This window comes from Haemorhous mexicanus, chromosome 5 (assembly GCF_027477595.1).
Source record: "Haemorhous mexicanus isolate bHaeMex1 chromosome 5, bHaeMex1.pri, whole genome shotgun sequence".
NCBI classification, from domain to species: domain Eukaryota; kingdom Metazoa; phylum Chordata; class Aves; order Passeriformes; family Fringillidae; genus Haemorhous; species Haemorhous mexicanus.
This window is the reverse complement of record NC_082345.1, coordinates 27,686,865-27,713,212: the sequence shown is the minus strand read 5'-3', so window position 1 is coordinate 27,713,212 and position 26,348 is coordinate 27,686,865. Positions and strand designations below refer to the sequence as shown.

The 26,348-nt window shown below is 41.6% G+C and overlaps 1 protein-coding gene across 5 annotated transcripts in view; it reads left to right on the top strand.

The window, feature by feature from the left end:
• TCF20 (transcription factor 20) overlaps positions 1-26,348 on the top strand; it is a 130,162-nt gene that overhangs the window by 65,026 nt on the left and 38,788 nt on the right. For 4 of the 5 annotated variants that reach the window (XM_059846567.1, XM_059846563.1, XM_059846568.1 and 1 more), the window contains one exon: positions 18,036-23,657. In XM_059846567.1, the coding sequence (XP_059702550.1) occupies positions 18,072-23,657 (5,586 nt within the window). In that variant the 5' untranslated portion in view covers positions 18,036-18,071. Of the gene's footprint in view, positions 1-10,709; positions 10,894-18,035; positions 23,658-26,348 lie in introns of those variants that run through there. The other variant, XM_059846566.1, reaches the window with a different exon arrangement.

The window sequence follows — 26,348 nt, the reverse complement described above, 5'->3', positions numbered from 1 at the left end:
TTGTAGTAGGTGGACAGGCTGTGTTGGGAATGCTTGAGGTTTGTAGTGCCTCTCTCCTTTTTGGAGGTTCAACGTAGCCGTTGCTTATCTGCAGAGATAATCAGGATATAATGCGTTTGGGCTGCTGTGAGGATCAGTTTGTATTTTCTTGATGGCGCTTACCTTGCTGGAAGTTGTGTTTAGGGCTGCATTTGCAAGTTATTTTTCCTGCCTTGAGGGAAGGAGTAAGAGAAAGTTATGTAACATAAATGTTCTAACCTATGTATCAGAGCTGCCTAATGGTACTGGGGCTCTGTTATTAACATGAAAATAAGAGCACGATTGTGTGTGAATCAACAAGTGACTGTCTCTCTGGGTAGATTTGGCTCCACCAGAATCCTTTATTTCTTGTGCATACTGTCTTTTCCTTCATTAAAAGGGCAGGTAGTTTGATTAAATTGCAGTATTGTTTTCTGTACCATTCTGTGGTTTTTAAGTCTTCCTCTGAAAACAATAGAAAAAGAAGTGGTACACCTGTGAGGGGATTGAGTTTCAGAGCTTTCTGTGTTTAGGTTAGCGTTTTGAAAGCTATTCATGTCTGTGTCGCTTGTTGCCATCTGTTGCTGCATGCATGGGTAATTCTTTGGAGAGTATGATTTTTAGCATGCTTCCTGACCAATAGATGTGCATGGAGCAGTTGGATCACTGCTGCTCAGATTTTATAGAACAATGAAGTGACTGGATGATGGAGATGCAGCAGCTTCTGGATTAGGTTTGTATCACATTGGCTGAACTCAATTCGAGAAGAGCTGATTTCTTTTACATGTTTTCTAGACTTCTTTTGTCAGATAAGCTTGTTTTTTGAGGCTTAATGGTTATTACGTAGCCTAACCAAGTGCATTTGGTTAAGTGCATGTGATAAACAATTTTTAGTACTGTTGAGTTCTAATTTGACTGAAATGTTTCTGGTTAGGTTTTTTTGTTTGGTTTTTTTTTCCCTTTAAATCCTCATCTTAAAATAGGGTTCCATGTTATTTCACTTTGAAGCTGTATTATTTAATCTTAATATTAGGTTCCACTGGCATTTAAAAAGGCAGCTCCATTAGTATACTGCAGAGAGAATCACTATTAAGAAAAGGGAAGAGATTTATTTGCTCAGTCATCTGTCTCCTGAACTTTGTTAATACTTCAAGGAGAGGAGAATAGCCATTCCTCATTTCTGTAAGTTGCTGGTACATGAAATGCGTGTTGTGTATTCTGGTTAAATTAACAAGCAAGTTACTATGCCATTTGAGTGAAAGTATGATAGCACTTTTTATATTAAAAATACTACTTTCCTATTGTATTCCTTTAAATCTTGTAGTTTTGGGATCGCTTTTGGGCTTTGTGTTGTTAGGTTGAAATGTCTAGGGGGAAGTTCTTGGACTTCAGACTTTTTTGCTGGTTTGGTATTCTTCAAATTACTTAGCTTTAAGTCTGTTAGCATCCTTTCTAGTAGAATTCTGTGTGTTTTGACCTTTAAATCAGTTTTCAGAGGTTTGGGGACTGATGAAACATGGACTTTTGCTGAAACCTATACTTTCCTATACCTTTGCAGCTTGGGGCAGGTTAAGCATGGTCCCCTATATGGGAGCTGTAGGAGCAGCTTTGTGGTTTGTGACTTTGATAGGAGATCAGGAATTTTGGTTTTGTTGTCATTCCTTTTCGTTACTACATAAAAATAGCCTGAAGTGAACTTTTATTAAAGGGGTAAATCTGTTTCTGTAATGCAGAAATAAGAAGTGAAGGTTATTTAAATGAAAGAGAACTTATTTGTATATTAGTTGTAAAGGAAACCTCTTTTAATTCTCAGAAGCTTCCTTAATCTTCAGCTGAAGAAATAGCCTGTTACTAACCTGTTCGCTACATTTTAAAGGGTACTCAGAGTGTGAGTAAAAACATTCTTAATGGTTCTGTGATTGATACATTTATAAAGTTTGTAGGACAGAGAGTGAAATGTGTAGGGTTTTGAGGGGTTTTTTCTGTCTCCCACTTCCTGTTGTGGAAATGTGTGCAAAGACAACCTTTTTGGGCTCTTAGGACAATGTTAAAAAGAAAATAATTGCACACAGCTTTTCTCCCTGTTTAGGTGACATTGGGCACAGCAAAATGGCAGCAGTGCTGCTCTTGGAAGGGTCCCTCCATAAGAGTTGCAGTGTACATGTCCTGTTGCTATTTGACAGCTTGGCATGCTGCTATCTGGAGTGAGGGCATAATATGTAATAAACTTGAATAATTTCATGCTGCTTCCTTGGCTTCTCTATAATTTGAGATAAGGATATTTAAGAGTTTATATCTGGCTTATGTATATCTTGCCTTTTGACACGGGGCATGCAAGATCTCCATTTAGGTGGGATAGCTTTTTAATTAAAGCATGTGTTTATTTTTTTCATACCTTGTTCAGTTATGTGTTATACTTTTGAAAGGTTTTACACTCATGTTTTGGAAACCTGAGTTCTTATAAGTTACAAAGATTTAGTAATGCTTTTGGCAGTGCTGGCTTCTCAGACTTCAGAGTATGCCTTAACTGGCTGTGTGAGAATTTGTGTTACTTAATCCCATGGTAGGCCTCTGAAATGGGGAGGATTATGGGTGGCAGTTTCTGAAGAGCTAACTAGCTGTTTTGTTGGTGGAGACAGAGACCAACCAACTCTTCCCATTCAAGAAATTAAAACTGCAGTTTGATAGAAAAATATGTTTTTTATTGACTGCTTTTGGTGAAATCTCTTTCAAAACAACGTTTTGGACTTCTAAAATCAAAAATAAAGGCAGTCTTAAGTGTTTAAACCCATTTCTCTTAATGTTGATAATGCTATGTAGAATTTTCTTTATTGTAGAAAAACATTTAGTGTTACTGATAGAGAACACAAACATAGTGTAAGCAGAGGTGTACTTCTCTAAAATCATGCAGGAGAGGCTATTCCTGCAGTGGGATCCTGATGTTCAATTCTGTTCCTATCAAACTTTTCTTACTTATAAAAAAGGAAAAAAAAAAAAAAAAAAGGTGGTTCAGTTATTCTTATTGCCTTGGTCCCATTCCTGATGGTTCTTGACTAGACTTCAGTCTTGACTGAACTGGGAAAATTGAAGATGTCTTCAGCCACGTACAGTACTGCTGGTGTGTCTGTATCACACTGGTGTCTGGCTGCACCACTCCTTGATTGTTTCAGCTGAGCCTTTCCACTGATTCATAAGATAGATATTGATTTGTTTGGGGTCACTTGGCAAAGCATGTGACATTCTTCATTTTGCATGTACATGGGTTTTCTTTCGTTTTAAGAACAGGAAAGGACAAAAATAAAAAGCAAGACCCAAAGACTCAAAAATCAAGACTGACATGTAGTCAACAGTGGATTCTGTTTGGCCCTGTTGGAGGATAAGAACTGCTCTGGGTGTTCTGTGCTTTGCTGCCTGTTTGCCTTTGAAGACAAAAAAAAAGTAGAATTGCATTTTACCAGCTCTTGAATTTCTTGCTGCCTTCATGAACAACAGCACAATCAGTCAAGCTTCCAGTTTTGGTTACAACAGAGCAGTGATCTTGCAGTAAGACTCCTGTTTCTTCTTGCCTCTTACCAGTGCTTCCTCAAGAATGGAGCTAAGCAGTGGTAGCCAAAAGTGCAAGCATCCTCTTGTCAGCTCAGCCTGGTGACAGTGAATATGCTTGTGTTTCTTGCAGTGCTTTTGGTATTTCTCTTTTAGCACAGTCTTTGTAACCTGTGATGGTACTGGAAGAGGGGGAAAAAATGTTACCAGGTTCTTTGTCAGGGAGCCCTGGCTCGAGGCCCTTGAGATTTGACCTGTTCTCCATTTGGGAAGGCTGTTATTTCTTGCCTGAATTGTGATGCAACAAATAGAAAAAAGCTATGAAAATTATTTTCTTTTTCCCTACCTCTTCATTGCAAGCACACAGCATGCCTGAGTTCATAGCAATAACTGTGTATGGAATTCATTGTGTATTCTGTGCTGGAATATGATGACTTATTTTGTAGTATTTTACTAATATGAGCTCAGTCATCTAATTGCTAGTAAATTGCAAATCCTAAACAGAGCCCTCTGATGAGCCCTGATAAGAGCTCAGTACTTAACTAGAAATTGTATAGGGAGCTGCTATGCTGGGAGCTTTAGTACAGTTTATTGGAAGTATTGTTCATATCGCTTTCCTCATAAAATTAGATGCTGCAAAGCGACTTTTTAATAGCTTTTAACTGATCTGAAGACTTAGTATTCGCAAAGCTAACTGAATGGCTTGTGTCCATGTACAGCATCACTAATGACTAAAAGCATACCTGAAACTTATTAGCTGAAAGAAAAATATGTGCTGTCATGCTTGCCAAAATAGGCATAAACCTTCGTACGCCATAATGAAATGTTGTTAATCAACCTTCAATTCAGTATCTGCAATTTGCTGTTACCTTTGGTCATACGCCTGGATACTCTTGAATTTCTCTGGGATTTGATTTGTTTACAGTGTTTTCTATGAGTAGATGTTCTGGAATAGTGAAAATGTGATTTTAAAGAAATTAACATAAATGGTTATATAATGTAGGGAATGCTGTGTGATTAACATTATGTTTTCTGCTGGAAATACAAAATATCAGGGCAGAAACAGTGTGAGGTTCTTGGAGTGTGTGTCCCCTGACACAAATGATGAGGTGTCTACTAGGGAAGACACCTGCTGGACCTGTGGTTTGTGAGCAGAGAAGGACTGTTGGATGATATGATGGTCTGAGAACATCCTGGGCAGAGCAATCATGCAAGGATAGTTTTCAGTTCTTGGGGAAGTAAGGAGAAGAGTCAGCAGAACTTCCACATTGGACTTCCGGAGAGCAGGGAGTGTGGCCTGTTTAGGAACCTAGTTGACAGAGCCCCTTTGAAGGCATTCCTGAAGGGCAGAGGAAGGTTGGACATTCTTCAAGAAGGAAATCTTAAAAGCACAGGAGCAGGATGTCACCATGTGCTGAAAGATAAGCCAGCAGGGAAGACTGGTCTGTCTGAACAGAGAGCTTTGGCTGGAACTTAGGGAAAATAAAAAAGAGACAACCTTTGAAGCAGGGGGCGTTAAACTCAGGATGATTACAGAGATGTGAGGTTCCATGGAAAGAAAATTAGAAGTCCAGAACCTAACTAGAACTTAGTCTGGTTGCTACCATGAAAGACAATTAAAACATTTCTATGACATGCATTAGCAACAGAAGGAGGGCCAAAGAGAGTCCTTTATTGGATCTGCAGGGAAACAAGGTGACAAAGAATGAGGAAAAGATTGAGGTGCTTAATGCCTTTTTTGCCTCAGTATGTTAAAGTAAGGCCAGTTGTTCCCCAGGCATCCAGTCCCCAGAGCTGGAAGACAAGGATGAGAAGAAAGAAGCCCTGTAATCCAAGGGAAAATGGTCAGTGACCCTGCTACACCACTTACGGGTACTGATGGATTTGGCAGAAGTGCTCCCTGAGCTGCTTTCCATCAGCATTCCCAGGTGATTAGAAGTTGGCAAACCTGGTGGCCATCTACAGTAAGGGCTGGAAGGAGGCTCTAGGGGACTACAGGTCTGTCAGCCTGACCTCTGTGCCAAGAAATGTCGTGGAACAGACCTTAAGTGCCACCATGTGGCATGTATGGTTCAACCAGGTCTAGTCAGCACGTGTTTAGCAAAGTCAAGTCCTACTTGACCAACCTGATCTTCTGCAACGAGGTAACCTGTTTAGTGAAAGAGGGAAAGGCTGAGGATGTTGCCTAGCTGGACCTTAGTGAAGCTTTTGACAGTGTTCCCCCCGACATTCTCTTGGACAAGCTGCTCGTGGCCTGCAGGGGTGCCCTGTTTGCTGGGTGAAAACCTGGCTGAATGGCCAGTCTCAGAGTGGTGAGGTATGAAGTTGTATCCCGTTGGCAGCTGGTCATGAGTTGTGTTTCCCAGGGCTCTGTGCTGGAGGCAATCCTGTTTAATGTCTTTATTGATGATCTGGGTGAGGGAATTGAGTGCACCCTCAGTCAGTTTGCAGATGACACCAAGCTGTGCAGGAGCATTGATCTGGTGGAGCACAGGAAGGCTCTGCCAAGGGATCTGGTCAGACTGGGTTGGTGGACCAAGGCCAATGGTATGAGGTTCAACAAGGCCAAATGCCAGGTCCTGCACTTGGGTTGCAACAGCACCATGCACTGCTGCAGACTGGGGCTGGAGTGGCTGGAAAGTGGCCCAGTGGATTGACAGCAGCTGAGCACGGGCCAGTGTGTGTGCCCAGGTGGCCAAAAAGACCAGTGGCAATATGGCTCCTGTCAGGTATAGTGTGGCCAGCCCCTGTACACTTGTGAGGCACCTTGAATCCTGTGTCCAGCTTTGAGCCCCTCACTACAAGAAGGACATTGAGGGGCTGGAGTGCATTCAGAGAAAGGCAGGGGAGCTGGTGAAGGGTCTGGAGCACAAATCTTAGGAGGAGCAGCTGGGGGAGCTGGGGTTATTTAACCTGGAGAAAAGGAGACTCAGGGAAGACCCTTATCACTCTCTACACAACCTGAAAGGAAGCTGTAGCCAGGTATAGTTCAGTCTCTTCTCCAAAGTAACAAGTAACAGGACAGGAGGAGATGGCCTCAAGTGTACCAGGGGACGTTTAGATTCAATATTAAGAAATATATTTTACCTGAAGAAGTCAAACATTTGAGCAGGTTCTTCAGCAAAGTGGTGGAATCACCATCCCTGGAGGTATTTAAAAAGATGTGTAGACGTTGTGGTTAAGGACATGGTTTTGTGGTGGCTTTGTCAGTTCTATAAGAGGGGTTGGATTTGATAGTCTTAAAGGTCTTTTACAAGCCATTGGATTCCATGATGCTATAAACCATTTCTTTCCCTTTTGTTTCTCATCTTGCATTCAGGGGAAAAAGAATTAATTCAACAGTGTTCTGTCATGTTGTGTAAGTTGGTTTGCCCACTCTAAGTTTTCTGTATTTTGCTTCATGTGTGGAGATGGAGTTTTCTCTTCCTTCCCTTATCCAGCATTTTAGCCTGAAATATGTACATCTGATTTTCTGATATTCTTGATCCTGACCATACCTTGTGTGTGTTGCTACATAAAATTGGTCTTTTAGATAGGTCTTGATGAGTACAATAATAATAGATACTTAGCAGGCAGTTAATTAAATGGGTTGGGCAAAATTGTTACAGAAGGAGGTAGCAGATTGTCTTTGTATTGCAGGGCATTGCTGAGTGAGTGGCAGATTCTTTTCTGTAGTGTTGGAGAGCGGAAGTAGCAGGAACATAACTGAGAATTGCTCCTAAGTGACACTTTTTATTTTGCATGAGAAAACTGAACTGTGCTGTTCTTATCTCCCTTCCATCTAAATCACTGCATTTTAATGGAGAAACATCTCATCCCATGTTACTCTGAGAATGCATGAAGAGAACTCTGCTGCAGAATTGTTTGTTTGCCAGCTATAGTAGGGCACTTGTTTTGGTGATGAGCTGGGGGTCCATTGCTGTGTGGTATTCTGCACCTTTACAGTTCTGACTTCAGCTAATATACTTACTTTGGAGAGCAGGGATTCTTGCATTATGGCCTTTTTTTCCTTTTGCTCTGTGTACTTTTCTGCATTTGGTGTCTTTCACCTTTTCTGTATTAGGCGTCTCTTGTATTCTGGTTATCAGAGACAAAACTGAGTTCTTGCTTGTGAATTACTTGGTTGAGTACATTTTTATTTCAATGATGGTAGTATCCTGCAGTTGGGATATAGAAATTTGACTTGTCATGTGTTCATTTTGTTTGTTTCCTTTTCTTTTTGCCTTGCAGGAATACAGCTTGTTTTATGTGTGAAAGGTGGAATTTATGGAAAACTAAAGGGGGGTGTATCTGTAGTAGAGCTGCTGAAAATAGCAAGGGGAGGAGAAGAGGTTAATTATATGTATACTCTGCAGCATAGTCAAAAGACTGTCAAAGCTGGCAGAAAAATAAAACTTCAGTAAACCTGGGTCAAACTCACCAGTGAAAGCACATCTCTTAGCTCAATGAGAGATAGCATTAGGGAGTTCCTGAAAGTGGAAGGGAGGAGGATTTAGGAAGTAAATGTCTTTGCTTATCCACAGAACCGTAATGTTTATAAAGTCTTTGTTGGTCTCTGTTTACTCATATAATTTTGGCTCTATGTGCATTGCCTTTTTGGATTAAGCTAAGGAGTAAGGTCCTTTTGGACAGTTGGTTAACAGGACTTGAAGAATTAAATCAAGGACAATTCTCAAGGTGAAAGTAATTTAGTTGCCATCTTTCTAGCTGAAACAAGGTAGCAAACTTGATTTTTTTTTTTAGGCAGTTGGGATGTTTTAGAGCAGAGGTGAAAAGAGATCTAGTCCTCTTTTTTTAATAGAACATTAGGACTACATTAGCATTATGAAATGGTTATATGTTATCCTTTGTGTATGGTTTATGTTAATTGTACCTCTTTATTTAGCCTCCTTGTGAGACGAGAGAGGTGGAGACAGGAACAGTGAAGTCTTCTGGTTTTGTTTTTTCCCTCCTCCCTGGTGTACAAGAGGAGTGACAGCAGGAGTGTGAGAACTTAAGTTTAAGAGAATGATGGGACTGGTTCTGAGAGTAGTGGACCATCTAAACTCCCTCTGTCCTACTTTCAAATGTTAACTCTAGCATTGCCAAAAATTATGCTCTGAGTGCAGTATCTTTGTTATCCTCTGCTAATCAGTATTACAGAGGCTTTTTTTCTGCTCTGGTTTTGTATTATCTCTCCTCTTTCTTTTCAACTGCTGACTTCCTTAAGAGTATATCCTCTAGGATATGACATGGAATTCATGCAGTGGAAGCTTTGTCCTTCGGCTTTCCAGCTTCAAACACTCCTGGCACTATCACTGTGGTGATACAGAAATCCTCTGGGGAAGGAGAAGGCTTTAAAACCCGGTTGTGAGAAGATCTCTAATTGTAGGTTGTTAATTTCTGTGAACTGCTTATGCTCATTAGAGTTAATTTTGTACCTGTGGTGTGGTCTGACTGCTATTGACATTCCTTGCCTTTGGCTGTGGCAACCAAACTTGCAAGTGTGGAGTTTGTTGGTTACAGTGGCTTGAATTTAAAACCTAGATTTTTCAGACTTCTAACTGAGGCGTGTTAGAAGTTTAATCACTTTTCTATGTCAACTTTATGCATATAATATTGCTTTTGAAAGGTTTTGACTCAGTGGGGGAGCTGGTGAGAGTGAACCAATTTAAGTGCTTTAGGCCAAGACTAAGTATAAACCTCAGGACTTGTGAGCTGTTTGCTACAACACTTTTTGGGCTGCCTTCTCTCTCTTCTCATCTATCTGTTGGTTATGCCAGTGGAGCTACAGTGGGGATGCATAATGAAGTGGTTCAAGAAACTGGTCTAATCTGAAAATTTTAAAGAATGCCTGCAGGGGTAGGGATGGGTAGATGGGAAGAGGGAGGACCTCCTTAAAAATAGTCCTACCTCTGAAGTAGTCTCTCTGTTGAATTATTTAAATGTATAAAGTTGTTTTGTATTAATCTGAACTGTTTCTCCTGTCTCCATGTAAGTGTGGCCGTAGTCTTAGTCACTCCCTGTTAGTCTCAGAAGACAAAGCTTACTGTAAGAATGTGTCTGCTTCAGTTTGTGGCTTCAACATTGAGGCAGATGCTGTGGAATCTGAAGTGTGGAAAAATGAGCAAAGGATTTAGAGGACATAGGTTGTAGGAGACAAGGAGCAATGTTAGGCAAAGAAAAAGTTCTTCTAGTGTGAAAATCTTACAAATGCTTTGAACTTTTTTTTTTTTGAGACAAGTTCAAACAGTTCTCATGTTTGGGAAAAATAATGTTTCACTCCAATTTTTTTATCAGTAAACTTGTTGTGGCCTTGACTGTATTTTCTTTTAAAGTGTGCCATAGCAGTAGTATTTGCAGACCTTCCACATTCAAATTCCTCTTAAATCTGCATTGATTCAGAGGTATGAAGTGCTGAATTAATAGGAGGAATGATAAACTTGGCTAGTGAAAATTGAAAGTGTTAAAGCAAAATTTTTTGTCTTACCTTAAAGGAACAAAAACTGTCTATAAGATGATTGGAAGGTGTAAATTTGAGTACAGCTTTTCTGCAATTGAACAGTAATTCTTTAATTTGTTAGTTTAGGTAGATCAAGGTTCTATTTCTCCCTGATTTTACTATTACTGCCTATAATGTAAATAGGTGGTATTATCTTCAACAATGGTTTTATCCTAATCAGTGGATATAATTCTTGTGTACAGTGCATAGCCTCTATTGTAATAATACTTGCACATAACTGATACAGATTTTATGTCAATTTACTTCATTTGCCTTGAGGAGTTCCCAGGAGTCTTAGTTACAGGCTCATTGCACCAGATGTTGTAAAAAAAGAATAGATACTTAATTGTATAGACTATGTTGAAAAGTATATATTACAGGTACTATTTAATATGACCCTTAAGTATTCATCTTAGCAACTTGTCATCAAGGCTGGGGCTAGAGCTTAGTATGAAAAATGATAGAAGTTGATTAAAAATAATGTGTTAGGATGGCGGGCTTTTATTTCCTTCATTGTATAGTTCTGAGTGTTTTAGATACTGGATAAATTTCTGCACAGAAAGTGGGAGCTTGGGCAGATAGAACCTGACAAGACTGCTTGCACTTTACTGTTTTCCTCTTGCAATTAATAATTGACATCTCCTTTTCATTGTTTTGTAACTGAAAGGTGAAAGTTTAGTGAGAGCTGTGATGCCTCTGCTGAGCTTCGTGTCTTGCATGTCTGAGGAGAAGCAGATCAGAAATGGTTCTTGAAGTGGATGTTCAAATTTTGCTGTACTGCCAGAGCAGATATCATGTGTGACTGCTTGAAGACATAGGGGGTATGGACACAGGTCAATTTGCAATAAGAGGTAGGTAATGAAGTGATGATTTGCCAAAATTTTTGGAGGACTAATGAGGTGGATTAGGATGTGCAATCAGCTATCTGCAGCTTGCAGAAAAAAAAGAAATAAAGAGCTGAGCGTTCATTATTATTTTCATTTTGGTTAGGAAGGGTAGTTCAACTATTGTGTAAAGACCAAGAGCCTTTTAAATACGAGCTCCTGATTTCAAGTGCCCTTCAGTAGCCACGCCACTTAAAACAGTTCCTGCTGTGTCTGTTTTGCTGGTGCAGATGTTTGTGTAATGATACAGTGAATGGATCTGTCAGGTCAGAAATGGCTTTTCTCCCTCTCAGAATTTTCTTGACCATATCAGTTCCCTGATCTGACTTGCTCGTGAATGGCTATGTTAACATCAGAGAGAAGGCTGGACCTCTTCAGCTGGGCTAGAGAAGACTGATCCTATATGTGGGTCCAAAGTTGTTGTTTTAATCTTTGACATAAAATGGAATCTGACTGATTTGCATAGATTCTTATTAAAATAGCAGTGTCTGTTAAAAATTTGGATGGATAACTTTCAAGAAGAGGTTAGCAAATTTTTGAAAGCTATTTAAGTGCATCTGTTCTGTTGATTGAGACTGAGAACCAATGGCAATAATAAAATCAGATACATACCATCAGCCAAAATTCTGCTGAACTTTGATCATTTGTTATATTTCTAGAAATACGTTTTTTCATAGCACTGCAACTTAAATACTGGCTTACAATAGAAGTTGTTCCTGTCAAATTTCTTCTTTCTTCATGTTTAGGAATATGAATTTAACAGTACACTTCACTAAAAGTGCAAAGCTAAACTGGAGATGGTATTTTAGTTTTTTTCACTTAGTGAGTAAAGAGAACTTGCAGATGCAAAAAAGTCTGTGTATTTCTTGGTGTTCCAGAAAGGGTTTTTTACAAAAATGTTTTGAATGTGAGGGAAGAAAGCAGCAGCCAAGTAATAGCCACATGCAAAATTTGATTATTTTTTGTTGTTGTTTGTTTACATGATGCCTTTTATCATAGCAGTTGAATGCTCTGAATATGTCTGCTCACATCTCCTCTGTGAGATTGGAAGGTACACTGACTCAGGCTTACTGTGGTTGGGCTTTTTTGTGGTCACTTAAGGAAATATATGGAAAAAGATGTGAATGTAGATTTTTATCTAGCACAATAATCTCCAGAGCATTCCCCTCTCTCAACTGACAAAGCTCACTGTGCTCCTTCTGCCACGCTCATCTGTTCCTCACCCATTCTGTGAGAACCATTTCCTTAATTGTTTGGATTTAAGCTCAATACATAATGACTTTCTGAAAAGCTGTGCAGACATTTTGGTAAAGAAGGCATAGTGTGTCTGTGAGATGATGGAATCTAGTTACAATCCACTTGGCCAAGCTGTAGCTCATTTGAGGGATTTTTTGATAAAAGTTTTCACTAGGAAGGACAAAATTAAGTTTTGGTGTCTTGGGGTTTTTTTGGTTGGTTGGGTTTTTTTGTCAAGACCAGTATTACCACTGATTTGCAATACGTGTTGCTAATATGTGTTATTAATAGGTACTTAAGCATGTGTAACCACTACATATGGTTTCTAAGACATGCTGTGATTTTTTAGAATGATAAAATTTGGTTTCCATTAATGCAGTATTCTGGGTTTAATTTAATTTTTATCTACTTTACAAGATACTTCAGTTTAGCTACTTCCATAGGGTCTGGCACTCTCTGTGGTAAGTGACTGTATCCTGTTTCAGCTTTGAGTGGTGTAGTAAGGTTTGTTTGACAGAATATATGGTGATGGCTTGGTGAGAGCCAGATCTGGCTGTAGTTTTCTGTAGAAGTGTGCTGGTGAATAATACCAGAAACACGACTTTCTGAATGACGTGAGCAGTGAGTGTTACTGCATTGACAAACTGGTGACGGTTTGAAGGGCTGACTGTCTTGGTTTACTTCTATAGCACTCATAATGTTGAAAACAAGTCTTAATTATTCTCCTTTTTTTTAAAAAAAGGCATCAAATGTAGAAGAAATAAATTATATCTGTTGCTTTGTTAAATGTAGTCTTAGGTTTGATCTTTAAAATCATCTTCTCGTGGTATAGGTGGCTGATTTGCCTTTTCGTAAAAAGTGTTCCTCCAAAACTGAAACAAGGTCAGTCTATTCCCAGCTGTTGATCAGGTGTGCAAGTAATAATTCTGTGCCTGCAGAAATGAGGGTTAGCAACTTGGCCTTGACAAAATAAATGGTACTCAGTACATGGAAATCCTTTTTTTCTCTATTTCTGGCTGAATTTGGAACACGGGCATTATTTCTTACAAAATATACTCCTGAATTGCTCATACTCAGGTTCTGGCTTTTGAGATTGTTTTGGTTATATGTGTTCTCTGCTAGTTTAAGATTGAACGAGGAAGGACAAAAATAGTGATTTTTGCATTTTGTATGAGTTGTGGCAAGAAATGGCTGTAAACTTCTCTGTACAAGTACATCTCTGTCACTTGCACAGCATTTAGCAAGTGAGTCTATTTTAATCAGAACTGTGGAGACTGTAACCCTCCCAACTTCTTTGTGTACATTTTGGCCTATGGAAAATACTGTCTTACTGTTCATCACCTGCCTGTAACTGCATTTTCTTTCCTGATAAGCATGCTAGGAAGTGAGAGGCTTTTGACAGAGCCCTGAAGATATATTGCATTTGACTGCTGCCTGAGACTTCTCTGCGCAGATGGATCGCGGTAGTCAACCCAAATCTAAAGAAAATTTAACGAAGCGGAAAGACCTCACTTAATGTCCTACTGAATGAGCTGGTGGTGGTTTCATTTGCTCCTTTATAGGCTTATAGTCAAGAATTAGGCGTGTCCACACAGTATTTTGGTTTTTAGTTCAGTTGTTATGAGCTGTCTGTAGTGATGCATTACTGTGTTGGCATCAGTGTTGTGTGGGGAGATCTGGGCAGCTGTCCTGTTATTTTTCCAGTCTTTGATAATCAGGACAGAAAGAGTTGTAAAGATTTATGTGCCTGTGAAAAAAAGCCTAGCATGGTACATTGCAGAAGATCGTCTCATAGGGTAATCTTGATGTGGGAGTACTGGTGAGTTCTGTTAATCAGCACTGGTCAGGGGCACTCTGATACACATGCATAGATGCATACATGCTCTTGATTAACATTGGATAATCTTGTGCACAGCGAGATCACAATGCAGTGGCTTCATATTTTGAGGAACCCCTATGTTAGCAAATTTTTGTGAGGCTGTTTCAAATGATTAAACTGGAGAGGAAATCTGCATTATGCTTAAAAATAAGTTCATATGAAGAAGGTCAGTTGATACAGTGCTTGAAATAACTTCACATGTTTCACAAATAAGTCTTAGATTTGGGTGAGAGGACCTATTGCTTCTTCCTATTCAAGACTTCTGTGCAGTGATTCTGTAAGTGAGGCTGTTTTTTATCAGCCACGCAAGCTTGTAATATGTTTCCTTTGTTCCTGCCAGGTTGAAGGCAAATTTTGATTACTGGGCTGTTGTGGGAGAAATGAATGTGCTGGAGCAAAGTCAAACTGCTTAGCCTAGTCAGTGTAGTCTGCAGTGTCTAGATGGATGTGCTTAGATGGCTCTACAGCTACAGGCTATAAATACTTTAAAGTCATGCAGCTTTACTGAGAGAGCTGCATCCACGTGTAGCAAGAGTGTAGGTGTGACACTGGAGTAGTGAAAGCTGTGCCAGACTCTTACCTTCCCTTTGAATAAACGAAGAGGTTGCATCTTGTGTGTGTTGGAAAGTACTGTAAATGTGTGTAATTTGTGGCTGTTAACAAAACACTTGTTTGGAGGCAGGACTTTGTCCCTTCTGCCCGGGATGGCATTACGGATGTCTACCGGCATTACGGAGTTTTATATGAGGAGGAGTATGTACCAGCTAAAAATGTTTTCTTTAAAGGCTTCCAGTAAAAAGAATAATAAAACAGATACTTCTTTTACGTGTGGATGGGGGTAGACTTTGAAGGCCTTATCTATCTGAATGTATTTTATTAACAAGACTTGTCCAGGGCATTATTCTCAGTGGTTTTACTCCGAGTATAGCTCTTAGAAATAAGCACTTTACAGGGCTGTTGCTATTAAGAAAGGCTATTGCAGAAGTAATTGTAATAGTTCTGTATTTATAGCACATTAATGACAGGAAATGTGCTATATGTCTTAAGTTATCAGTGATGTAATGGGTTGGAGCACGTTCTATCTTTTTTTACTCCTGTTATTAATGAAATGCCTTTTTTCTTTTTGGCAGCTATTCTACTAGATATGTTATTCAAGTTAGGCTCCTTGTGAGATACTCAAAGCAAGTATTGTCCTGGTGAAAACTTCTTATTTGTTTGTTAGGGTAAATGCCAAGATTGAAAAAAAAAAATTGAAGGAGAAAAATATGTTCTTCCTGTTTTGAGTTAGCGTATATAACTTCTGGACTAAGTAAATGTTACATGATTGCATGAGATTGTGAAGGATAAGAATTTGTGCCTTGGTTGACCTTTACTGTATCTCTGTTTTTAACGGCATTTTACAGCATCTTGTGCTCTTTCTATTCATTATATTCTCTTTTTTAATAGTGAACAAGTCTTAAGACTGCCAGCATTGTTAACATACATTAGCTTGAAAACAGCAGTTTTCTACTGTTGGTAGAGTTACAGAGAACGAATATCATTCAGCAATTAAAGTTTTTGTATGATGTAATGCAGAAGAGGCTTCCTGAGATCTTGTCCAGACTATGCAGAGTAAGCTTTGGTCATGTCTTGTTTAAAAGCTGAGTGTGAGATTCTGTGGAAGACTGAGCCTGTGAGAGCATGGAAATGTTGCTTTCATGAAAAGAGGATGGATGCCAAGCACGTGGTAGCCAGGGTGTGCACGCAGTCTCCATGGCACGTGAATGTTGCTGATTGCAGAGCCCCACACTGCTTATCTAGAGAAGCTGCTTTTAACATCTGCCAGTGGCAGTAGATATTTTCTTACCTTTAGCTTGATAACTTTCTTCGATGTATGTTTTTTTTCCCCTTTTTTTTCCTCCCCTCATTTTTTTGCTTTAACAGCAAGTCACACAAAAAAAGAAAGAAGTTTGCCTTAGGTATTCCAGTTTTAGTCCTACCCCAGTAGGGCTGGAGCTTCAAACTAATAAAACATCAAAAGCAATAATTCAGAAAAAGGAGGAGCTTATCCATAATAAGCCTGAACTGGACAGATTGGCACAGTGTGGCATTCATAGAAGTGTTATTCATGTGATATATGTAGTCTTTAAAATGCTAAAAAAGTGGAAGTTCAGCAAAACAGAAGATCTCTCTTTTGCCACTTAAAATATAAGATTAGAACAGCAGTAAAATTGACTTCCTAGAAGAAGAGAGACAGAACTTGAGGTATTAACAATTTGACAGTTCCCTTTTGATTCTAGTAATATTATTATGTGCATCAATCTGCATGAACCAAGGCTGTAACACAAAGAGGCCTTTGAGTTAGAGGAAAGGGGCTGCAGAAACATGCAGTGCTGTGGGGTGGTTTTGGGCCTGTGTGTTCTGTAGCCTACACACACAGATAGTAGAAGATGAAAGGCTCCAAGGATAGAGTCTTCTGTAGATAACATACATGTTAGTTAAAAAAATAACCTTTGTAGGCAGATGGGAAAAGAACTGGATGCCAAATCTTGCCTGCATCTCATTTGTGTGCCTGGTTTTTTTGGGGTTTTTTTTTTTTGTGAGTTTGTTGATCTACTTGAATAAAACTTAAGTGCAAAGCTAGAAATTAATTCTAGATGGGTTCAGCTGAACATGGCAAACACAAAACATGGCAAAATATGAAAACATAATGCAGGCAAGTTTTCCAGGAAGTCTCCAATCTGAGGAGTTGGGGTTCTGTTTCCTGGAAAAGTGTGAGCATTGTCTTAACATTCTTTTAAAGGAAGGAGTCTGTCCAGGTGGCTTTATCCGTATTTTTTTTTTTTCAGGAAGAGAAAACCACAAGGTGTTTCAGACATGAAATGCTTATGTCATCTGTTAGTTTAGGGGGGTTGTTTTGTTTGTTTGGTTTTGGTTTTTTCTTTTTTTTTTTTTTTTGGCTTTGGTGCTTAAAGGCAGTATACCTGCACATACTTGTTCATTTCTGTACTTTTCTTAATGCATCTAGTAATGTGACAGGCTTTTATAGAGGGACTAGCTGGGGTCCCCAAACAATTCTGCAGTCGTGGTCCAGTCCTTGAGGGTGAGTCATAATTCCACATACTGAATAATATGTTGAAATACAGAGGAGAGGTCTCCTGGAGTTTGTTTGCTTATGAGTTGCTTATGTAAGTGTAGATAATCATACACGGTATTCCAGAATATATATTCTGACTGGCAAGTGTTTTCAGTTATGTTTCATTCAAGGTAATATAGAAGTCCTGAGGAATGAAGTTGTAGACTGTTTTGCTTAAATAGAATTAACTTGTTTCAACTTTCCATCCTGTAAAGCAAAGCAGATGGCTGGAGGTGAAAATGCGATGTCTTGTCTTGTGTTGGTTTTCACCTAGGAGTGTCACTGGAATTACTCAGGAACTGAGGATTGAGTATGCTGGTGCCAGTTCTTTCACACACTCACATGGATCCTTTCATTGGGTTGTCTTGGTTTGAGCTTTGGTCAATTGTACCTTGAGTGTTTGCTTATAGAGATCTTCCTGGTGTGAAACGTGGACCTTGGATATCATTCCTGTGGTAAATCCAAGGGTGGTTGGAAAGCATTGCAGGGTTCTTGTCGTGTCTTTAAGCATGGTAGCAAAATACTTGGATTACTCCCAGTATTAGCCATAGGGAATAGTTGGATGGTGAGGATTGCTCTCATTTGCTTTACAAATATTGTTGGAAGTTTCTCTCTTCAAGGGCACAAAAACACAGCCAGCGAGTAAATGATGATGGGGAAATATTAATGCTGGAAGTGCACTCCAACTGGTAGTAGGCTACTGGCCTGCATTACCTAGAAGATTGGCAGGTTGCAAGACAAGGGGGTTAAACATTGATATACCAGGAAGTAGAAGAGAAATACTAAATTTTAATTGCTGTTGAAGCAGGGAAATTGAGTGGGGTACTGGTGTGACTGAGAAACATACCTTTTTTTCCCTCTCTTTTTCTCCAAATTTAGGAGGGCTTTCGAGCTACTGCTCTGCTGCTGAACAGCATGCAGTCCTTTCGGGAGCAAAGTAGTTATCACGGAAACCAGCAGAGCTACCCGCAGGAAGTGCATACTTCATCCCGACTGGAAGAGTTCAGCCCTCGCCAGCAGGCCCAGATGTTCCAGAGCTTTGGAGGAGGTGCTGGCAGTGGACGTCGTGGAGCAACAGGAGCCTCTACAGCAATGCCTGGTGAGAGCTCTGGCCATCAGAGCTACCAAGGTTTCAGAAAAGAAGCAGGAGAGTTTTACTATATGGCTGCCAACAAAGATCCAGTGGTATCAGGAGGGCAGCAGCCGCCTCAGCGCAGGCCTTCTGGACCAGTACAGAGCTATGGGCCCCCTCAAGGGAGTAGCTTTGGGAGTCAGTATGGGAGTGAGGGACATGTGGGCCAGTTCCAAACACAGCACTCGACCCTTGGGGGTGTATCCCACTATCAACAGGATTATACTGGTCCTTTTTCTCCAGGGAGTGCCCAGTATCAGCAGCAGGCTTCTAGCCAGCAGCAGCAGGTGCAGCAGCTGAGACAGCAGATCTATCAATCTCATCAGCCTTTACCCCAGGCTTCCAGCCAGTCTGCTTCTAGCACCTCCCACTTGCAGCCAATGCAGCGTCCATCCACCCTGCCTTCCTCTGCTTCAGGCTACCAGTTACGAGTGGGTCAGTTCAGCCAACACTATCAGCCACCTTCGTCATCCTCCTCCTCCTCTTTCCCTTCCCCACAGCGTTTTGGCCAGTCAGGACAGAATTATGACGGAAGCTACAACGTAAATTCTGGGTCGCAGTACGAAGGCCATGCTGTGGGTTCCAATGCACAGGCCTATGGGACCCAGTCAAACTACAGCTTTCAAACTCAACCGATGAAAAGCTTTGAGCAATCTAAGCTGCCCCAAAGTGGGCAGCAGGGGCAGCAGCAACAGCACCCACCTCAGCACGTCATGCAGTATTCAAATGCTGCCACTAAACTCTCTCTTCAAAGTCAAGTGGGACAGTACAGCCAGACTGAAGTTCCTGTAAGGTCGCCGATGCAGTTCCACCAAAACTTCAGTCCAATCTCTAATCCATCTCCTGCTGCATCTGTGGTTCAGTCTCCAAGCTGCAGCTCTACCCCTTCTCCACTCATGCCAGGTGGAGAGAATCTCCAGTGTGGGCAAGGCAACATGTCCATGGGTTCTCGAAACCGGATCCTGCAGATGATGCCTCAGCTTAGTCCTACACCATCTATGATGCCAAGCCCCAATGCTCATGCGGGTGGATTCAAGGGGTTTGGACTGGAAGGACTGCAAGAAAAAAGGCTCACAGATCCAGGACTGAGCAGCCTGAGTGCTCTAAGTTCTCAAGTTGCCAATCTGCCCAACACAGTCCAGCACATGTTGCTCTCAGATGCCTTGGCACCTCAGAAAAAAAGTTCCAAAAGATCATCCTCTTCCAAGAAGGCTGACAGTTGCACCAACTCAGAAGGCTCCTCCCAGGCAGAGGAGCAACTCAAGTCTCCTATGGCAGAGTCCCTGGATGGTGGCTGTTCCAGTAGTTCAGAGGATCATGGGGAAAGGGTGAGACAGCTGAGTGGCCAGAGCACCAGCTCAGACACCACTTACAAAGGGGGTAATTTAGAGAGACCCAACTCCTCACCAGCACAAGGCTCTCAGAATGAGCCATCAAAACTCAGCAGCAGTCCTGCAGCTAGGGAGGATGTGGCCTCCCCTGATGGGAAGGAATCTGTGGTGGCTGTGGAAAATGCCCCAAAAGTGAATGAAAAGGCAGTTGGGGTGATTGTCTCCCGGGAAGCCATGGCAGGAAGAGTAGAAAAGTCAGGTGGACAAGATAAACCTGCACAAGATGATGCTTCCACAGCCCCTCAGGCACCAGCTAGCACTAGTGGAGCGAAAGAAGCTGGGCATGCAGGGACACAGCAAGAAACTCAAGGAGGAGGTAAAGGGAGCAAAAGTGGCGATAACACTAACCATAATGGGGAGGGGAACAGCCAGCCGGGTCATGCAGTTGTTGGGCCAAATTTTCCTGCAAGAACAGAATCTTCCAAGTCTCCTGGCAGTTTAAGATACAGCTACAAGGATAATATAGCACCTGGTATACAGAGAAGTATTGGTGGCTTTCCACAGTATCCGTCTGGTCAAGAAAAGGGGGATTTTCCAGGGCATAGCGAGCGCAAAGGCCGTAATGAGAAGTTTCCTAGCCTCCTCCAAGAGGTTTTACAGGGGTACCACCATCATCCAGACAGAAGGTATTCTAGGAATGCCCAGGAGCATTCTGGGATGGCTGGGAGTTTGGAGGGAGCCATGAGACCCAATGTTTTAATTAGTCAAACCAATGAATTGACCAATAGAGGCCTCTTAAACAAAAACATGGGGTCCCTCCTAGAAGGCCCTCACTGGGGTCCCTGGGATAGGAAGTCTAGCAGTGCAGCTCCAGACATGAAGCAGATAAATTTAGCTGATTACCCTATTGCTAGAAAGTTTGATGTGGAGTCTCAGTCTGCTGCCCATGAGGCAGGAGCACTCTCAGAGAGGAGATCAGTGATCTGTGACATATCTCCATTAAGGCAACTTGTAAGAGATCCTGGCCCTCACCCCATAGGGCACATGGGTCCTGAGGCCAGAAGCGGAAGGAGTGAACGTCTTGCCCCTGGCTTGAGCCAGTCAGTAATACTCCCTGGTGGTTTAGTATCCATGGAAACAAAGATGAAAGCTCACAGTGGACAAATAAAGGAAGAAGATTTTGAACAGTCAAAGAGCTCAGCTAGTCTCAACAATAAGAAAACAGGAGACCATTGTCATCCTGCTGGCATCAAGCATGAATCTTTTCGAGGCAATGCCAGCCCTGGAGCTGCAGTCTCCGATGCTGCTCCAGACTACATGCCCCAGCAGGACAACAGATCGACACAGATGAGACGAGGACCTGGCAGAACTGGAAGGGGTAAATCACCCTCTCAATATCAGGATCTTGCTGATAAGCTGAAAATGTCACCAGGCAGAAGCAGAGGCCCAGGGGCAGATCTGCATCACATGAACCCCCACATGACACTATCTGAAAGAGTTAGCAGGGGTTCCTTGCATTCTGTCTACCCTCAGAATTCAGAAGGCCCATCTCTGGCTTCGGCTTATCACACGAATGCTCGGCCTCATGCTTTTGGTGACCCTAACCAGAGTCTGAATTCCCAGTATCATTACAAGAGACAGATATACCAGCAACAGCAAGAAGAATACAAAGATTGGGCAAGCAGCGCAGCTCAGGGTGTGATTGCTGCAGCTCAGCACAGGCAGGAAGGAGCAAGGAAGAGCCCAAGACAACAACAGTTTTTGGAAAGAGTAAGGAGTCCCTTAAAAAATGACAAGGATGGCATGATGTACCTTCAAGGTAGCTCTTACCATGACACTGGAAGCCAGGAAGCTGGACGCTGTGTCATGGGGAGTGACAGTACTCAAAGCAAATGCACCGAACTGAAACATGGCAGCCAGAAGTTGCAGCATCATGAATCTGGTTGGGACCTCTCTCGGCAAACTTCTCCTGCCAAAAGCGGCGGCCCTCTTGGAGCAGCCAACCAAAAAAGATTTTGCCCTCAAGAAAGCGATGGGCATCGACGAGAGGAATCTACAGATTTGCCCAAGCCTAGTAATGCTATGCTTCGGCTCCCTGGCCAGGAGGACCAGTCTCCACAAAACCCATTAATTATGAGGAGGAGGGTCCGTTCTTTCATCTCTCCTATCCCTACCAAAAGACAGCCACATGATATGAAGAACAGTGGCAGTGACGATAAAGGGCGACTGATGACTTCAGCAAAAGAAGGAGCTGATAAAACGTACAACTCCTATGCCCATTCATCTCAAAGCCAAGATGCTGGCAAGTCAGTTGCAAAGGGAGATTCCTTCAAGGACCTGCCAAGTCCTGATAATAGGAATTGTCCTGCTGTTTCCCTCACAAGCCCAGCAAAGACCAAAATATTGCCCCCAAGAAAGGGGCGAGGATTAAAACTGGAAGCTATTGTTCAGAAAATTACATCTCCCAATATTAGGAGAAGCGTTTCTTCCAACAGTGCTGAAACTGGTCCAGATACTGTCACTCTTGATGACATCCTGTCCCTCAAGAGTGGGCCTGAAGGAGGAAATGTGGCTGGACATGGACCAGAGGCTGAGAAGAGAAAAGGAGAGATACCAGATCAAGTGGGGCCAGCAAGCCAGGATACAAGTGGTGAAAAAACTGTTCCGAGATCTTCAGAAGAGTGGCAAAGCAGCGAGGATGATAAAAACAAAAAAGAGGTCCCTGAAACGGCCAGTATTGGCAAAGAGGGAGCAGGATCCAGTGCAGGACCACCACCTTCTCAGAAGTCAGGTGGTCAGGGAAGGTCTGATGGATCTGTGAGTGGAGCTGGAACTCTGACCTTTTCTGACTCAAAAACAATTTCCCCTTCCAGTGTGTTCATTTCTGAACCAAATCCAAAGTCGGAGGAAAAAGATGGAGATGTGACAAACATTTCACCCAAGCCAGATGGTTTCCCTCCAAAGGGATATTTCCCCTCTGGAAAGAAAAAAGGGAGGCCAATTGGGAGTGTGAACAAGCAGAAGAAGCAGCAGCAACAGCAGCAGCTGCCTGCCCCTCCGCCTCCCCCACCAGCACCATCACAGCCTGCAGAAGGGGTGGGTGCTGGTGAGCCAAAGCCCAAGAGGCAAAGGAGGGAGAGGCGAAAACCTGCAGCGCAGCCACGGAAGCGGAAGCCTAGACGGGCTGCTCCAATTGTGGAGCCTCAAGAACCAGAGATCAAGCTTAAATATGCTACCCAGTCTGTAGATAAAACTGACTCCAAGAATAAGTCCTTTTTCCCTTATATTCATGTGGTAAACAAGTGTGAATTAGGCGCTGTGTGCACAATCATAAACGCGGAGGAAGAGGAGCAGAACAAACTGATGAGGGGTCGGAAAGGACAGAGGTCTTCAACACCCCCTCCTAGCAATGCGGAGAGCAAAGTGCTGCCCACCTCAACTTTCATGCTGCAAGGCCCTGTAGTAACGGAGTCTTCTGTCTTGGGGCATCTGGTTTGCTGCCTGTGTGGCAAATGGGCCAGCTATCGTAACATGGGTGACCTCTTTGGTCCTTTCTACCCCCAGGATTACGCAGCTACCTTGCCCAAGAATCCACCTCCAAAGAGGGCCACAGAAATGCAGAGCAAGGTCAAGGTACGGCACAAAAGTGCTTCTAATGGTTCCAAGACAGATACTGAAGAGGAGGAGGAACAGCAACAACAGAAGGAACAAAGAAGCCTGGCTGCTCATCCCCGCTTTAAGAGGCGGCACCGCTCTGAGGACTGTAGTGGAGCCTCTCGGTCACTTTCAAGGGGAGCTTCTTGTAAAAAAGCAACCACTGATGGTGGCAGTGGTGGTGAAAAGACTCCTTTGGACTCAAAACCGTCTATGCCCACTTCAGAAGGTGGCACTGAGCTGGAGTTACAAATTCCTGAACTACCTCTTGACAGCAATGAATTTTGGGTCCATGAGGGTTGTATTCTCTGGGCCAATGGGATCTACCTGGTCTGTGGCAGGCTCTATGGGCTGCAGGAAGCTGTGGAGATTGCGAGAGAGATGGTGAGTACCTAACCTTGCTATACAAAATTATTTTCTTTCATTAGTAAATATATACCATTTGGAATACTGTTTTTCCTTGTTCTTCTCTCATGTCTTAAACAGCCATTTTTTATCTTTAATAAATCTCTAGTGATGTCCTTTTGATGGCCTCATTTAGATCTCTGCCACACCTGATCAGATAAGATTTTTTGGACATCAAAAAGCTGGGTGCTTACTACCTAGTAAAAGTTCTGGATGTCCAAAGGCATTCTTGTGACTACAGTGGTCTCTTTGCCCTTCCTTCTTCTATTCTGTTAGATATTTAGTGTTCTCTAGGGCTTTTCTTGGGAGTCATAGAGTGAAAGGACAAGTGGTAGCAGACACGAATTGCAGCAAAGAAAATTCTAGTTCAATTAGCAAAAAAATTCAGTGAGGGTAATCAGACATTGGATTGAGGGAGGGGAAATGACACAAAAGCTGTGGAATGCCCTGGTTTTGGAGATGCAAAATTTGGTTCTGGGCAGAACCCTAAGCATCTTTACATCTCAAGGTGGATCTACCTTTGAAGTTGGCTCTGCTTTCAGCAGGGGCTCTTTCCAGTGTGAGTTACTTTACACTATAATACATATTACACAACTGTAGGAGAATTTGCAGTCCTTACAAAATAAGGTGGATAGAATTACACAAAGGTCTGTAAGCATTGAGTGAAATATGTGTGGATTTAGTATTGATGAGTTCAGCATTCACAAATGACACTGATAACTTATTTTCTCCAGAGCGTGAGTGTACAATAAGTGAGAATAAATAGGTAAAATTAAAATAGGGACAAAGGAAAAACTTTATTCACAACTGCCTGATTGTGGATGGACACACTGACTGTTCTTGATTTCCTGAGGCAGAAGCTGGTGCTTTAAAACCACAGTAATGTGCCTTGCTTTGCCATTGTCAGTATCCTGCACTGCTTATTTTATGGTTATCTTTTTTTGTATTGTTCTCTGTCCTGGGTCAGACCATGGAAGATGCATAGAACTACTTTTTCCTGTTGCCTTCAGGTTCTTCCTTTTCTAAACAGTGTTGGGATCCAGTTTTTATCTTCTTTCCTCTCTATTGTTACATACAGTGTGCTTGTTTCCTCCCCATGAGCTTTTTCTCTGCAAGTTTGATTCCTGGCTTCTTCTAAATTTTCACTCAACTGTTCTTTGACAGTAATTACATGCTTCTCTGCCCTAACTTGATTTGGCTTGCATTCTTGTTTCTAGTCTCTCATTAAACATAGTCAGTTAATTTCATTTGGTTTTCATCGAGCCATGCCTGCGTGCTTGTTGTGATGCAACTGCTGAATTTCTTATCTCTGATAATTGCAAGGTTTTTTTCAGGTTCTCCACCACCGTTTGGATTCTTGCACTTGCAATGTGGCCATGCTTTCATTTGTGTGGTAGTTCACCAGTATTTTGAATTTGTATCTCTCCAGCCTGATTTTCCCTTTTTACTGTGTGTAAGGTGTGTCTTTCACTTGGGATTCTGGTTTTCCAAATAGCAAATGCCTTTTTTACAAGTTCTTGAACCGCTTGAGTTATCCTCCAGTGATCCTTTTTGTGTCCCTGTTTGTGCAAAGGACATAAGCCCAGCTGTGCTATAACATGCTCTGTTGAGAGGCTCTAATCAAACTTGTTCAATAATAGCAGCCCGTTATCCACATTTTTATGTGGGTTTTTGCATGTTGTTTGACGTCTAGTTCTTTCTCTGCATGGAATCTTTGACTTTCTGATTGAATATGCTTTGGCTTACCCTTTAGCACTTTCTTCCAACTGTTACAATCATCTCCTACTTACAAGTAAAAAGTTTTTTTTTCCTCTTCTTCTTAACCGTTTCATCTGCCTTTATGGCACCTTACAAAAATATCTCCTTATCTCCCTTGAACTTTGTATTCTTTTCCTCTACCTCTTTCCCCTCAATCAGTTGCTCAACTCCTCTGTCTTTTCTTTTCCTTCATAATGCCAGTAGAAATAAGTGTTTCTCTTTTTTTTTTAAAAAAAAGTACAAACTGCTCATGGCCTCTCTTGCCTTCGCAGCTACCTCTTAATTTCCTTTTTTTTTTTCCATCTCAAAGTTCTTTGAGTGCATTTTTGGGAGCTCTTGTCCTCCACTGTGGCTTCAGTTGTGCTCTACTGCAATTGTAATCAGTGTTTACGGTGATCTTTTCCCAGTTAAGGTTCAGATCCAGTGCCTAATTTTCCATTTTTCAGTCGACTACATTATCACTATCAGCTGTGCTGCTTTTGAAGTGTTGTTCTACCTTTGTTTCCTGCCTGTGTCTTTTGATTACCTCCTTACTTTCCATTGTATTCTTCAGAGAGGCTGTTTTTCATTACTTCATGCTTTTTTTGTGGGGCTCACTGAAGTTTGCTTGTGGTTTTTTTTAATCCTGGAATAGCATGCTTTTGAGTAGCTTTTGGTAACTCAATCACTTTCTTCCAGAGTCTCGTAGAGCTTCCTTTTTTCTCCAGATTCATGTTATTTCGACACAAACTTAAAAATTGTTCTTGAATTCATAGTGAGTTTTCAAAATCTCACTTCAAAACACGGCTTTTAATCTACATCATCCTTGATCCTTTGTCTGTCATTTTATTCTGATTTTCATGTATCTCAGATTCACAATCTCATTTGATTTTAAAATTATTTCTTCTTAATCCTTCCTATTTAAGGCTGCAA